Below are 13,305 nucleotides of genomic sequence, written 5' to 3' on the forward strand. Positions count from 1 at the left end.
GAAACAACCTTCCTCAGATTTTCCTTGTAAACACATAGTGACCTGCCCCGTGGAGTGGCAACATTGCTTGGAGAACTTCCCTTCTATCTCCAGCAATCCAGTTGTAGAGTTGAAATAGACCCAGAGAGAGACTGTTCATCCCTGCCTCCCCAGAACAGGACCCATACCCCGAATTCACTCTGTGGTCTGTTCTATACCTCAGTTTATCACAAGGAAAGAGCTGATTGCTTGTTGTAGGGACTAAAGATGGTTGATCGGTGACTGAGTTAGTTATAAGAGTAGTGGACTCGTAATCTGGTGAACCGGGTTCGATTCCCCGCTCCTCCACGTGCAGCTGCTGGGTGACCCTGGGCTAGTCACACTTCTCTGAAGTCTCTCAGCCCCACTCACCTCACAGAGTGTTTGTTGTGGGGGAGGAAGGGAAAGGAGAATGTTAGCCGCTTTGAGACTCCTTAGGGTAGTGATAAAGTGGGATATCAAATCCAAACTCCTCTGTTGCCACCTGCAACTCTGCAGTCAGACTGAGTTTCATCTTCAAACACTGCAGCACTGCACATCAGTTGTGGCTTGTGGTTCAACAGAAGTGAGTAGCTTCTCTTAAGAGTTCAGCTCAGGTTGTTTAGTTTGTCCTCTGCATTGCTTTATCATGTTGGGTTTTTCTCAACAGATTGAGGAAGCTCTGGTTCAAGTCCATGATCCACAGCTCAGGAAGGTTCTGAATCCCACAACAGCTGACTTGAGGTTTGCAGACTTCTTGGTAAAGCACGTAACTGAGAACCGGGACGACGTCTTCCTAGACGGCACTGGCTGGGAAGGAGGAGATGAGTGGATCCGAGCCCAGTTTGGCTCATATCTCCATGCGCTGCTCGCTGCTACACTGCAGCCAGGTAAACCCTGGTGTCATTGCTTCCATTTTTTATTTTTTTAAAAATCCTCTAAGATTATACTTAGCAGCTGTAACTAGGACAAGTAAAAGGAAAGGACAAAGAAATATAAGGATCTGGGTCTGACCTAGTTAGTAACCGTAGGGAAGCTCTGATGCTGTATTAAAAAGAGGGATTGCTTTTCACAGGCCCATGCAGAGGTTGTCTGAGGCCCGAGAGTCTTGTCCATGAGACTTGCTGCCGCCTAATCTCATTGGCGGGTCTTGGGGTCTCAAATATTAGCAGCACCCTGTGCAATGCCAGTATTTGCTGCCCCCTCGCCTCTCTCCTTCCATTCTACATCATAGTTGCAGCACCCCCGGGGCTCCGCACTTAGCACAGCCCTGTATCTGCCTCTTAATCTGATTTGATGCTACATGCTAGTACACAATAATGCAGATCCAGGTTTTACTATCAAAGCACTTGGCTCTGTCTAAAGGACTGTGTGATGATTTGGAGTATTTTATATCAGATGCAAGGGAAGAAATGGTCCCACCTCTCCAAATCCAGTTATAATCCAGATTAGTTCCTTCTTAAAATTCTGTCTCTTTTCAAGCTGTTTTTTATATCTTAATTGCATAATCTGCTTAGTTTTAACTTCCCATCAATTTCACTAATTAAACCTTTTATTTCCAGTTGTTTATTTGCTTTCTGGCAGTTGCAGCTGCCACTCCGTACTGAGTGGGGAAGGATAGATTTGTCTGTTTGCCAGTTGGTCCCAAGTCCACACTCCTATTCTTGAATGCTAGCCCAGGTGCATGTTTATATATGAGGGTGGTGTCTTTCTTCTGTCTGCTGACACTATGCCATTGAAAAACAGCTGTGGAGGAGCTGTCTTTCAGTGACTTGGTATGTCATAGACCAGGGATGGCCAAACTTGGCCCTCCTGCTGTTTTGGGACTACAACTCCCATCATCCCTAGCCAACAGGACCAGTGGTCAGGGATGATGGGAATTGTAGTCCCAAAACAGCTGGAGGGCCAAGTTTGGCCATCACTGTCATAGACGTAATCAGGGATGACACCAGCCCTTGCACACCTGTATTTACAGTGATACACAACACATCAAGGGGGAAAGCAAGAAAGATTTTTGGGCTTTCAAACATGTGGAAATCCAGTCTGTTAGCCAGCACCATCGCCTTTCTATTTGTTGCTGTGTTGCATTGACAGTATTACTATGCAGAAGGTGCACACTGCCTTTTAAAAAATTAAAATGTGCTTGCTTCTTTGCATGCACACACATAGCATGCAAAGTACTGAAACTGCTTAGGTTTCTCTTATCTATTTTATCCATCAGACAGTGAAAAAATATTATCAGACTTTGGAACAACCTTTGTAGCAGCTTGGAAGAATACACACAATTACAGAGTGTGGAACAGCAATAAACACCCAGCTCTCGCAGAGGTAAATCCCAGGTAAGAAATTTTAGCTTTAATGTTTGTTTGGAAGAAGTAGAGAGAGGAGTGCTGTCGTCTTGAGCGCCTGTGACTTCCTAGGTCTGCCATTTAATTTCCAGGAAGCACAAACAAGTATTCTCCGTTTGCTAGTAGTACCAGGCTTCGAAATTACAAACTTCTAGTTCTGGAACTCACTTTCCCCACATTTCTTTCTCCTTGCTTGTGCTTCAGATGTTGCATGTTCTGCATTTAGCTTGCCTTGTTCTTTAGGTAAACAGAAATATGGTACTCTCTGCCTGCTTGCCTGGTGTAAGGTGGCCAAAATTTGTCCTGTTTCTGAAGATCAGAACACAACACAGTTCAAACAATTAGTGCTTCCGAGCCCCTAACAGCAGGATGTATCTGTGCTCTTGATGTTGCTTTGACCATTTTATCTGAATGTAATTCTAACTGAACTTCAGAGGCTTTTAGCCAAGAATTTAATTTCTTCCATATCGCTGCACTGTCACACCAACAAGTACTTACTTAAACAGTTGTTTGGAGGTGCAGAGGCCCTTGGCTCCTGATTGTGGTCACTGTCCCAAAGAGTCAGAAGTAGGAGAGAAGACTGGAAGACATTGGAAATGACTGTGGGTGTAACCGAACAGCCACTTTAATATGGAAGGCATTTCAGAGGAGCAGCAGGGAAGAAACCCAGGGAAGAAATTCAGAGATGGATCAGTGCCAAATGTTTTGTCCACTGGGGCCTCTGAGATCTCCCCCTCCCCCCAATGCAAACTGATCAGACCAGGAGTCAAGAAATGTTAATGTTTTCAGTCTAGTTAGAGAGGAATGGCTTATGGTTTCTGTTTTTATTGTTACAACCCACACAGCATTTTAAATTTGTCTTCTGTTTTTCTCTTCTCTTTTCTTCCACCTCCTTACAAAACACTTTCCAGTCACCCATTCCAAGGCCAATACTCGGTTTCAGATGTGAAATTAAGATTGTCACAGTAAGTAGTATACCTGAATATGCTTTTCAAGGCTGGGATTTTTATAAATTGGCGAGCATAGTTTCATGTTAAACTGGGGTTTGGTATTCTGGCAGGCGATGACTGTTGAAATGTTCACAGTAATTGTCAGATTGACTCTGTGGCGGTTTACACGTAACACTAAACCATGGTTTTAAAATAACGTGAACAAGGAGCGTGCTGCTGCACATTGCTCAAAAGTCCCCACTTCACTCATCCCTCATGCCTGCCTGTGCCACACTTGTGCGAACACAGTACAGACTTTGTGTTCTGCACAAAGCAGCACTTGATGGAATAGTTTGTTGACCATAATAAATTACATTTATTTGAATTGGGTCTGTAATCTTATGGCCCAGGACAAACCAACTAGATCCAGATGAATGCATTTTCCAATAATTTTTTTTTTTTACATTCTGTTGACCATTCTGCTGTAGAAAGAATTCTATGTTTCCAGATTGGTGGTGATAGGTCTCAGTTAGAACGTCAATATATAGTTTGGTCATATGTGTAACCATCAGATTTAAATGCTTTATAAAATACTGTGGAGAACCTATCTGGGCCTGGGGTTTGCCTACCTTTTTTAAAAAAATATTGAATCTCTTCTTCTATAATCAGCTCTTCCATAAGTTTTGCCTCTGCATCCCCCAAAGTTGGTGTTGTTATTGTGTCCAGAAATTCTTGCATCTCTTCTGAGTGGAGGGGACTTGGAAGAGTACAGAGATGAGGAAAAACTCCTTAAATCTTCACAAAATTTTAGTAGAAAATAATTTCCCCCGTTTTGGTCTTTGTACCTGTTAAAGTTGTTTTATTCCACCCACCCACCCCCGTTTGCTAGTTTAGGTCTCTTCCCTCCAAATCCATAAAACTTTTGCTTTAAATATAGTAGTTGTATCATTGCTTTCTATATTTCTATGGTTCCTAATGCTTTCCATTTTTAAATTGCCATTTTTTGGTAGCTGAGTTGAGTTTTACAACTATGGTTTAACAGTATGTGCAAACTAGATCTATATCTATGCTTACAATATTATAAAGAACCTTTATTATTGTTTGAGAGTTAGTGACCACGGGGCTTAATACCTGCCATTTAAATCTAGTACCTAATAAAAGTATCTGCCTACTAGGTGTATTTTTCTTGCTTTATTGCCAACTCCTTTGTTCAGTTTCATGATGAGTTTACATGGTTGGAAACAGTGAAAGTCAGTTGTATGATGCTATGACATTTCCCTCTCATTTAGTTCTGTACAGAATAGTGAACGGGGCAAGAAGATTGGAAATGCCATGGTTACAACGAGCCGGAACGTTGTACAGACAGGAAGAGCCGTAGGTAAGATGCTTCATAACTGGAAATCAGTTTGTGCTGTGACATTTGTATGCTAACTTCCACAGCCTGTTTCAAGAATCTTGTTGGTGGTATATATCTCCACCAACAACACGCAAATGTTGCTACCTTCCGTAAATGAAGGGATAGCTGGAAACTAGCTGAAGCTCTATGTATGGAGAAGTGAAACAGGAAACTTCATGCACAACACTCGTAGGACGTGTCATTCGGGGAGATGAAACTTTATCGCATATTTCTTCAGTAAGAGGTCTTAAAAATATTCTTTTGGGTGTGAGGAATTCAAATCTTACTATTTTTGTGATTGGACAACATCTAGCTTGGTAAAAACCACATAAACCAACGAATTTTAATTTTACCTTCTGAAAATGTCAGGTAATGCTAAATAATAATAATAATAATAATTTTTTATTTATACCCCGCCCTCCCCAGCCAAGGCCGGGCTCAGAGCGGCTTACAAGCAATAATAAAAACAAGATGAATGATTACAACTTAAAAACAAAAATAAAATACAACATTAAAATAATGGAACATTAAAATATTAAAATGTAGCCTCATCACAGGAGAAGGAAAAGAAAGAAAGAGGAGGGGGAAAAAGAGAGAGAGAGAGGGAGGGAATCAAATTGGCTCCAAGCCAAAGGCCAGGCGGAACAACTCTGTCTTACAGGCCCTGCGGAAAGAAATCAGATCCTGCAGGGCCCTGGTCTCATGAGGCAGAGTGTTCCACCAGGCCGGAGCCAGAGTTGAAAAGGCCCTGGCTCTGGTTGAAGCCAATCTAACTTCTTTAGGGCCTGGGACCACTAGGGTGTTATTATTTATGGACCTTGAGGCTCTCCGTGGGGTATACCAGGAGAGGCGGTCCCGTAGGTACGAGGGTCCTAGGCCGTGAAGGGCTTTAAAGGTCAAAACGAGAACCTTAAATCTGACCCTGTACTCTACCGGGAGCCAGTGCAGCTTGAAAAGCACTGGGTGAATATGCTCCCATGGCAGAGACCCCGTGAGGAGCCTCGCTGCAGCATTCTGTACCCGCTGGAGTTTCTGGGACAGCTTCAAGGGCAGCCCCGCATAGAGCGAATTACAGTAGTCAAGCCTGGAGATGACCGTCGCATGGATCACTGTGGCCAGGTCGGGGCGGGAAAGGTAAGGGACCAACTGCTTGATGCGGTGAAGGTGAAAAAATGTCGCCTTGGCTGTTGCTGTAACTTGCGCCTCCTTGGAAAGGGAGGCATCAAGGATTACACCCAAACTCTTAACGGAAGGCAATGGCACTAATTGGGCCCCCGCAAGAGAAGGGAGTTGGTCCCTCATCCCCATGCCATCCCGACCTAGCCATAGGACCTCTGTCTTCGAAGGATTTAGTTTCAATCGGCTCCCACGAAACCATCCAGCCACAGCTTCCAAGCATCTGGTCAGTGTGTTCGGGGCCGAGTCAGTGTGGCCATCCATCAGCAGATAGAGCTGAGTGTCATCAGCATATTGGTGACAACCCAGCCCATAGCTCCGGATAATCTGGGCAAGGGGGCGCATAAAGATGTTAAAAAGCATCGGGGAGAGAATTGCGCCCTGCGGCACTCCACACACCAAGGAGTGGCGCAACGACATTTCCCTCCCTAATGCCACCCTCTGTCCCCGACCAGAGATAAAAGAGCACAACCAGTTACGGGCTATGCCCTGTATCCCTACGTCTGCAAGGCGGTGGTCCAGAAGATCATGATCGACCATGTCAAAGGCTGCTGACAAATCTAAAAGGATCAGCAGTCCTGACCCGCCTTGATCCAGTTGTCTACGGAGATCATCTGTTAGGGCAGCCAGAGCCGTCTCCGTCCCAAAACCAGGACGGAAACCGGACTGAAATGGATCTAATGCCGATGTTTCCTCCAGAAACCTACCAGGCTGTTCAGCAACCGCTCTCTCAATTACCTTACCCAGGTATGGAAGATTTGAAACTGGGCGGTAATTGGATAGGTCTAAGGGATCTAATGAAGTTTTTTTTTTAAGAGTGGACACACCACTGCTTCCTTCAATTCCCCTGGGAATGTCCCCGTGTCAAGGGACAAATTGATAATTTCAACCAGGGGGGTCCGCACAACATCTGGACACTCCCTAATCAGCCAAGATGGGCACGGATCAAGGAGGCAGGTGGTGGGCCTACCAACTTGGAGGAATCTATCCACATCAGTAGGGAGTATCCGATCGAAATGGTCCAACACTGGACCTGAATTCAGTCGAGGGGCCTCCAGTTCAGTCACTGTATCTAAATTGGCAGGGAGGTCACGGCGGAGCAACAGGACTTTCTCCACACAAAAACTCGCGAATGCCTCACAGCTGTGGGTCGAATTTGTGCTTAAATTTGGTTGTCCTCCTAAGGACGTTATTGACCTAATTATTTTAAAAAGTTGTGCCGGGTGAGAGCTAGCGGATGCAATGGAAGCTGCAAAGTAAGATTTCTTAGCAGCTTTCATAGCCATCTCATAGGCTTTCATAAGCATCCTATACGATGTTCTTGAGGCTCCGTCACGAGTCCGTCGCCATACTCGCTCTAGCCGTCTGAGATCCCACTTCATTTTCCGCAGCTCCTCAGTAAACCAAGGGGCCCGGTTTCGACGGGGTCGCAGAGGGCGCTTAGGCGCGATCTCATCAATGGCTGCCAAGAGCCGGTTATTCCAGTCCTCAACAAGGTCATCTAATGAGTCGCCAGGAGGAGCAGGGTTCCGCAAGGCTTGTCGGAATCTATCAGGATCCATCAGTTTTCGCGGACGAGCCCAAATGGGTTCGCCACCCGAGCTGGGGAGTAGCGGGAAGTCTATCTTGGCTTTCAGAGCGTAGTGATCAGACCATGGCACTTCCACAGCAGTAAGAAGTAATAAATAATAAGAAGTAATATATAAATGCAAATACTTGGCAATCATTTTCAATGATTTCTGTACAATTTTACACACACCTAACTTACCAAGCAGAAGGAAATTATATTAACTTAAACAAAATATATTTGGGATTCCCAAGTCATGTTACATCTTTTTAGCACCCTTCATTTTTGGAATTTGAAAGCTGTAAGATTCCACATGCCTATCATTTCGGCCATCAAGTTTACTACTGCAATGAGGAGAGCCCCTCAGCCTTGCATACTTCGCAGCCCACTTTCCCCAAACCACCAATTCCAGAGCTAGCTATGAGTGTTGCATACTTACACAGACCTATGGAGCGTTCATCCCAAGTCTCGCCAATCTGAACCAGCTTTAAAAATGTCGTAGAGAATGCCAAAATAAGAGGCTGTCTGTTCGAGAAATCTGCTTTTTACACATAGATGTAAGTGCCCTTGCACTACAATCCCATATATACTTTTCAAGTCCTATTAAACTTAATGGGAATTACTTCTAAGTAAGCTTGGTGCTATTAATTGCTCTCATCTTAGCCTTATCTTTGCCTAACCTTCCCCTTTTTCCTATAAAATCCAGGTCAGTCAGTTGGAGGAGCTCTCACGAGTGCAAAATCAGCCATGTCCTCATGGCTTTCTACTTTCACCCAGTCAACACAAAGCCTTGGGGAATAACTGTTCTGCCGCGGACCAAGCCCTTACATTCATTTTGAGAAAGAGACCTGTGGTTTTGCTTTAAAAAACACACCCATGAATTCAAGCAGCATGAGGATGAAGGAATGGCCTTTAAAGCTGCATCGCAGGATGTCATTGCAGTTTGCATTAATGCCTCTTTTTAAAAATCTGAGCCTTTGTAACAACAGTAGCATACAAGCCTTGTTGTAAGACGGGCTTTATTTTTCAATGTGTGCTGTTCTTTGGTTGTTGATAATGATTTATGTAAATTTTGTTGTATTAACTCCAGCTGTCTAGACTTTTTCTTGAAAAAAAGAAAGAGTGGGGCTGACTAGGTTTGGAACAGAAAACTGACCTCTCACTTCCACCCTCCCATACCAAATGCAGAACTAAGATCTTTTCATTTCAGTGGAACCAACTTGTGCAAAGGATTGCAGCCTAACGTTGCAACCTTTTGCACCTGTGGGTGGAATGAAGTGAAACAAATACAGATTAAATGAGACGTTCACACCCAGTTTAACACTTAAAGCACCTAAATGACAGCTGATCTGAACAGCTGTTGGCAGTTTTGCACCAGCTCATTTCAACTTTCTAGCTGCTAGCACTTAGGTTTAAAAAAGTTTGTTTTCAACTTTCAACTTTCTAGCTGCTAGCACTTAGGTTTAAAAAAGTTTGTTTTTAAAGGTCATGGATAAAATGGAAGTAAGATACTGACTAAAATACACAGGTTTACCATATTTTTGTTACCTCTTTGGAATTAACACCCAAGATACCTCTTAGCAGAAAAACAACTCTTGCAACTCTTGCTCAGTAACTGCAGTTTCCTTGTTTTCAAGTTGTGTGTGTGAATTTAGCTTTCATCTTTCACGTTCCCATTTGCTTGTGTTGCATCAAACAGTGGCTGTTCGAAAACTTTCACTAGTGAATACCTATAACCAAATACCTACCTCTCTGGCACAGTTAAGACTCCAAATGCAAGAGTCGGAAGTGCTTTTCCCCTTTCCTAGCTGCTTTAGGGTTTTCTAATTTAATGTGTAGGTTAGCAGACATTTGAGAAATGACTGTAATGAGATATTACTTGGCTTTCTGCCAGCGATAGTTTTATGGATTGCAATATAGGCAGCCGTGAGATTGCCTTGGACTTTAAGTAATTCATCTTAGTGTAGGACATTACAATATGAATGATTTACCAAAATAAAGAATTCCAGGGCTTCCCTTAGATCAATTTTTTGCTTACAACTGCCAGTTCAAGTCTCCTCCCCTTTCCTTCTTGGTTTTCTTCTCCAAACTGCAATGATTTAAATGGATGTGGCGTATAAAGTGTTAATTCAGGTGCACTATAGCTAGACAGGGACGCGGGTGGCGCTGTGGGTAAAAGCCTCAGCGCCTAGGGCTTGCCGATCGAAAGGTCGGCGGTTCGAATCCCAGCGGCGGGGTGCGCTCCCGTTGCTCGGTCCCAGCGCCTGCCAACCTAGCAGTTCGAAAGCACCTCCGGGTGCAAGTAGATAAATAGGGACCGCTTACTAGCGGGAAGGTAAACGGCGTTTCCGTGTGCAGCTCTGGCTCGCCAGAGCAGCGATGTCACGCTGGCCACGTGACCCGGAAGTGTCTTCGGACAGCGCTGGCCCCTGGCCTCTTGAGTGAGATGGGCGCACAACCCCAGAGTCTGGCAAGACTGGCCCGTACGGGCAGGGGTACCTTTACCTTTTATAGCTAGACTGCTTTACTTCATATCCAATATTTATTAATGATGTAACATTCTGCACCAAAGTAGTCACATCATACCCCACGCAGAATTCCTGTATTCTGGCCACATCTCAAAAACCCAGTTTTCAGAGATGGCTATGGTTGCACTTCAAGAAAGATTTTCATATAAGCAGTTTGGGCTACTTCACCCAACTTTCCTGTAGATTAATTTCCCAAGAGAGAAGCATGTATACCACTGTGTGCAGCTGTTTTCACACCTGTTCCACATACGCATTATGAAAATTAATGACCAATTGTGGACTGCAACCAGTACACAGGTGCAATTTTCACACACCTGTGTATTTTTCATAGGTGCTGTACAAGGGAGGTTGTTTTAAAGTGGCAGGTGCCCTGCTATAATCCATGTATATAGTACTGTTTGCAAGACACATCATATGCTTTCAAGCTTACTCAGATATCTGAAATAATATAGCCAGCATAAAAAACCCTTGTATGTTTTCTTCCACACTACTTTAAATGAATGAGCCCATAAATTAAGTTATAGTTTTCTAACCACAGAAGTTGACTGTGCTCCTAAAGAAAACATTTTACAAGGATGCTGTGGCTTGGAGATGCTACCCTTTTATTGAAACTACAGAACTAGGCACGCCATGAGTGTCACTACACTGCAGTCAAGCTGATACAGCTTGTAAACAGACTTTTTTTCTTGGGAGTTCCTTGGTTGGAATTGCTACATCCAGTTGTTGGTTTCCATCCTTCCCTAAAGGGAACACAAATTAGGAGGCATCTGACTAGCACCTTTTGCCAATTAATCCACAAGGCACCATAACGAGGGATGAGCAAAATCCTTAGGGACAAGATGGTATGAAAAGCTGGTGATTCTTTTAAAATGTCATCTCTTCTTTGGCGATCGCTCGTAGTACATGACAATACGCTGTATAAGTGTTTATAGTAGCCATCATCTTGGAGTGACCAATTTATATTTATAATTTTGCTACAGGGAAAAATTTGGCAGTAGTTAATTGTACAAGTCAAATGCAGGAATAAACAGTAAAACATATTGAAAAGGATTACTGTGTGTACTGCAGTAGTTACAATCACATAATTTGGATTCAGCAGGTAGTCGTAATATACACTGAAAAAACCCGGCATAAGCACATAGTGTGGTACAAATGTGTGGGGTCACATACATATCTTTGCAAAAGGGTATTGAAAGACTATATTAGATGGAGGTCTGTAAGGGAAAATAATTCAAATTTAATATGACTAGCATGTTTCCTAGCCACTGATTTCAGTTTGGAGGTTTGAGTTTAATTTATTCTGGAAAACGTAAAAAGCAGTGCTGCTTGTATTATTGAAACATCACATGTAGCGCATTGAAGCACTCTTGCTTGAAGCTCTTCACATCAAGAAAGCACCAGCTAAAATGCAAGCACTGTCATTTACTCTAGTAGTGACAATTCTAGTGACTTTAAGCCTTGCTGTTCCTGTAATGCAGAGGTAGTCAATGTTGTACCCTCCAGATGATGTTGGATTCACACCAGCATCAGCCAGCATGGCTAGTAGGAATGGTTATGAGCTCAGTATCATCCAGGGCACACTCACTGGCTACCCCTATTTTCAAGTTACATTCTTTAAGGGCTGGTTAGTACCGCATGCAAATTCTACCCGTAATAGGGCACACAATGTTGATGTGATCTAAAGCCAAATTAAGATCCTGAAGTGCTTCAAATTCAAATAATACATGTGCTGTTCTATAGAAAATGGCAAGAGCATGTTAAAGTAAAATATATTTTAAAAATTCCCTTCCAAATGTAAAAGCATTGCCCAGCCCAAAGGAAAACCTCCACCCCGAGTTATATCTAACAGTATGATCTGAATACTTGCTCCACAAGCAAGTAAATGTTCAGGATGCAACACCTTGACTGGTGCCAACATACTGCATAGTACAGTGCTTTATGGCTACTGAAAGAGTATTATGCTGGTGTTTGAACATTTTGTCCCACACAAGTGTTTAGAATCAGGCCGCTAACTTGGTATTTTGTAAGGCTGTTTTATGTGCTGGTGCTCCCTATTACAAACGTATATATTTGCATCATGCACAGTAGAGAAACTGATTTTTATATTTTTTTAAATGTTACAAGTATTTGGAAATGTGTATCATATTACAGTATGAAATAGACTAGAAATACCTCTATTCCAGTTTCTATACCACTTAACAAATTAATATCAATCATTCAAGGCTGGTTTTGAGACATAAACCTGAAATCAGTTATCTAATCATGGTTTAAGTGAAATGAAACCTAAGTTTATTTCCATATGGTTTTTACTGCTACCAGCCTGTTGGAAGAGGAGGGTTGGTAAATATTAGGTATTTCATCTATCATCAATGTGTAAAAAAATAGGTTGCTATGTTCAAAAGACTATTAATGCTTCTGCTGTATATTTTGTTCTAAAGAAAATAAAGATTGTTCTTGTTTTGCTTGAATGTAACTTGTTTGGCACAAGGGTTTACTTGCAGTTTGAACTGCAAAAGCTTGAGACCTACTCTCTCACAACCTAGACAGGGGAAGAGAAACAGGCAAGAAACACTAACAAGTGTGAACAGGCTGTCCCCATTGCCAAAAAATATCAGACTAATTTTGGTGGTTTAAAAATGGGTATTCATGTTTTAACTCTTTTCACTCACGACTTTCTCATACTGGTTTGTTTTCAAGCGTATGCTAAAATTATCTGCCTCATGCAAATCATCATCAGCTTTTAATTATATAGCCTTGATTTTCACCTGCTGCAGTCAAAATTACAGCCGACATTCTAAATACCAAATACGAATCCATGTCTTCTTCTGCTTGTTAAAGTTGCCCAAGACATTCAGTTGACACTGAGCAAAATCTCAAAGAAACTGATCCATTCTAGACCACAGGTTAGGTGCACTGATATTACAGGAACAAAATCATCTTCATAAAAAATACAAACCAGTTACTTGTTTATCTTCATTAACTTGCAATCAATGTGATAATAATTTCCTCCAGTATTTCTTTCCTATACTGTTTTCTTCCAAGAAACCTATTGGGTAGTTAGTATTAGTTATAAATTTCTGAATAATATTTCCTCCTGTTCTGTTAGAAGGGCAGATTTACAGTGGTACCTCGGAAGTAAAGCAGAATCCATTTCGGAAGTCCGTTCGACTTCCAAAATGTTCGGAAACCAAGGCGCGGCTCCCAATTGGCTGCAGGAAGTTCCTGTAGCCAGTGGGACACTTAGGTTCCCAAAAAGTTTGCAAACCAGAACACTCACTTCCGGGTTTGCGGCATTAGGAAGCCACAATGTTCCGACTCGCAAGGCGTTCGGGATCCAAGGTATGACTGTATTCAACTTAAGTTT

At 42.7% G+C, this 13,305-nt stretch overlaps 1 protein-coding gene across 2 annotated transcripts in view; it reads left to right on the forward strand.

Moving 5' to 3' along the window:
• Nucleotides 1-12,409, forward strand: part of AVL9 (AVL9 cell migration associated) — a 40,137-nt gene extending 27,728 nt beyond the window's left edge. Inside the window, exons 12-17 of one of the 2 annotated variants that reach the window (XM_083706337.1) lie at nucleotides 668-887; nucleotides 2,219-2,336; nucleotides 3,257-3,310; nucleotides 4,564-4,652; nucleotides 8,120-9,556; nucleotides 9,928-12,409. In XM_083706337.1, the coding sequence (XP_083562463.1) occupies nucleotides 668-887; nucleotides 2,219-2,336; nucleotides 3,257-3,310; nucleotides 4,564-4,652; nucleotides 8,120-8,214 (576 nt within the window). In that variant the 3' untranslated portion in view covers nucleotides 8,215-9,556; nucleotides 9,928-12,409. Of the gene's footprint in view, nucleotides 1-667; nucleotides 888-2,218; nucleotides 2,337-3,256; nucleotides 3,311-4,563; nucleotides 4,653-8,119; nucleotides 9,557-9,906 lie in introns of both variants that reach the window. The other variant, XM_083706338.1, reaches the window with a different exon arrangement.
• The last annotated feature ends 896 nt before the right edge of the window (nucleotides 12,410-13,305 follow it).

The sequence above is a fragment of the Podarcis gaigeae genome (genome assembly GCF_964106915.1).
Source record: "Podarcis gaigeae genome assembly, chromosome: 12".
Classification (NCBI taxonomy): Eukaryota; Metazoa; Chordata; class Lepidosauria; order Squamata; family Lacertidae; genus Podarcis; species Podarcis gaigeae.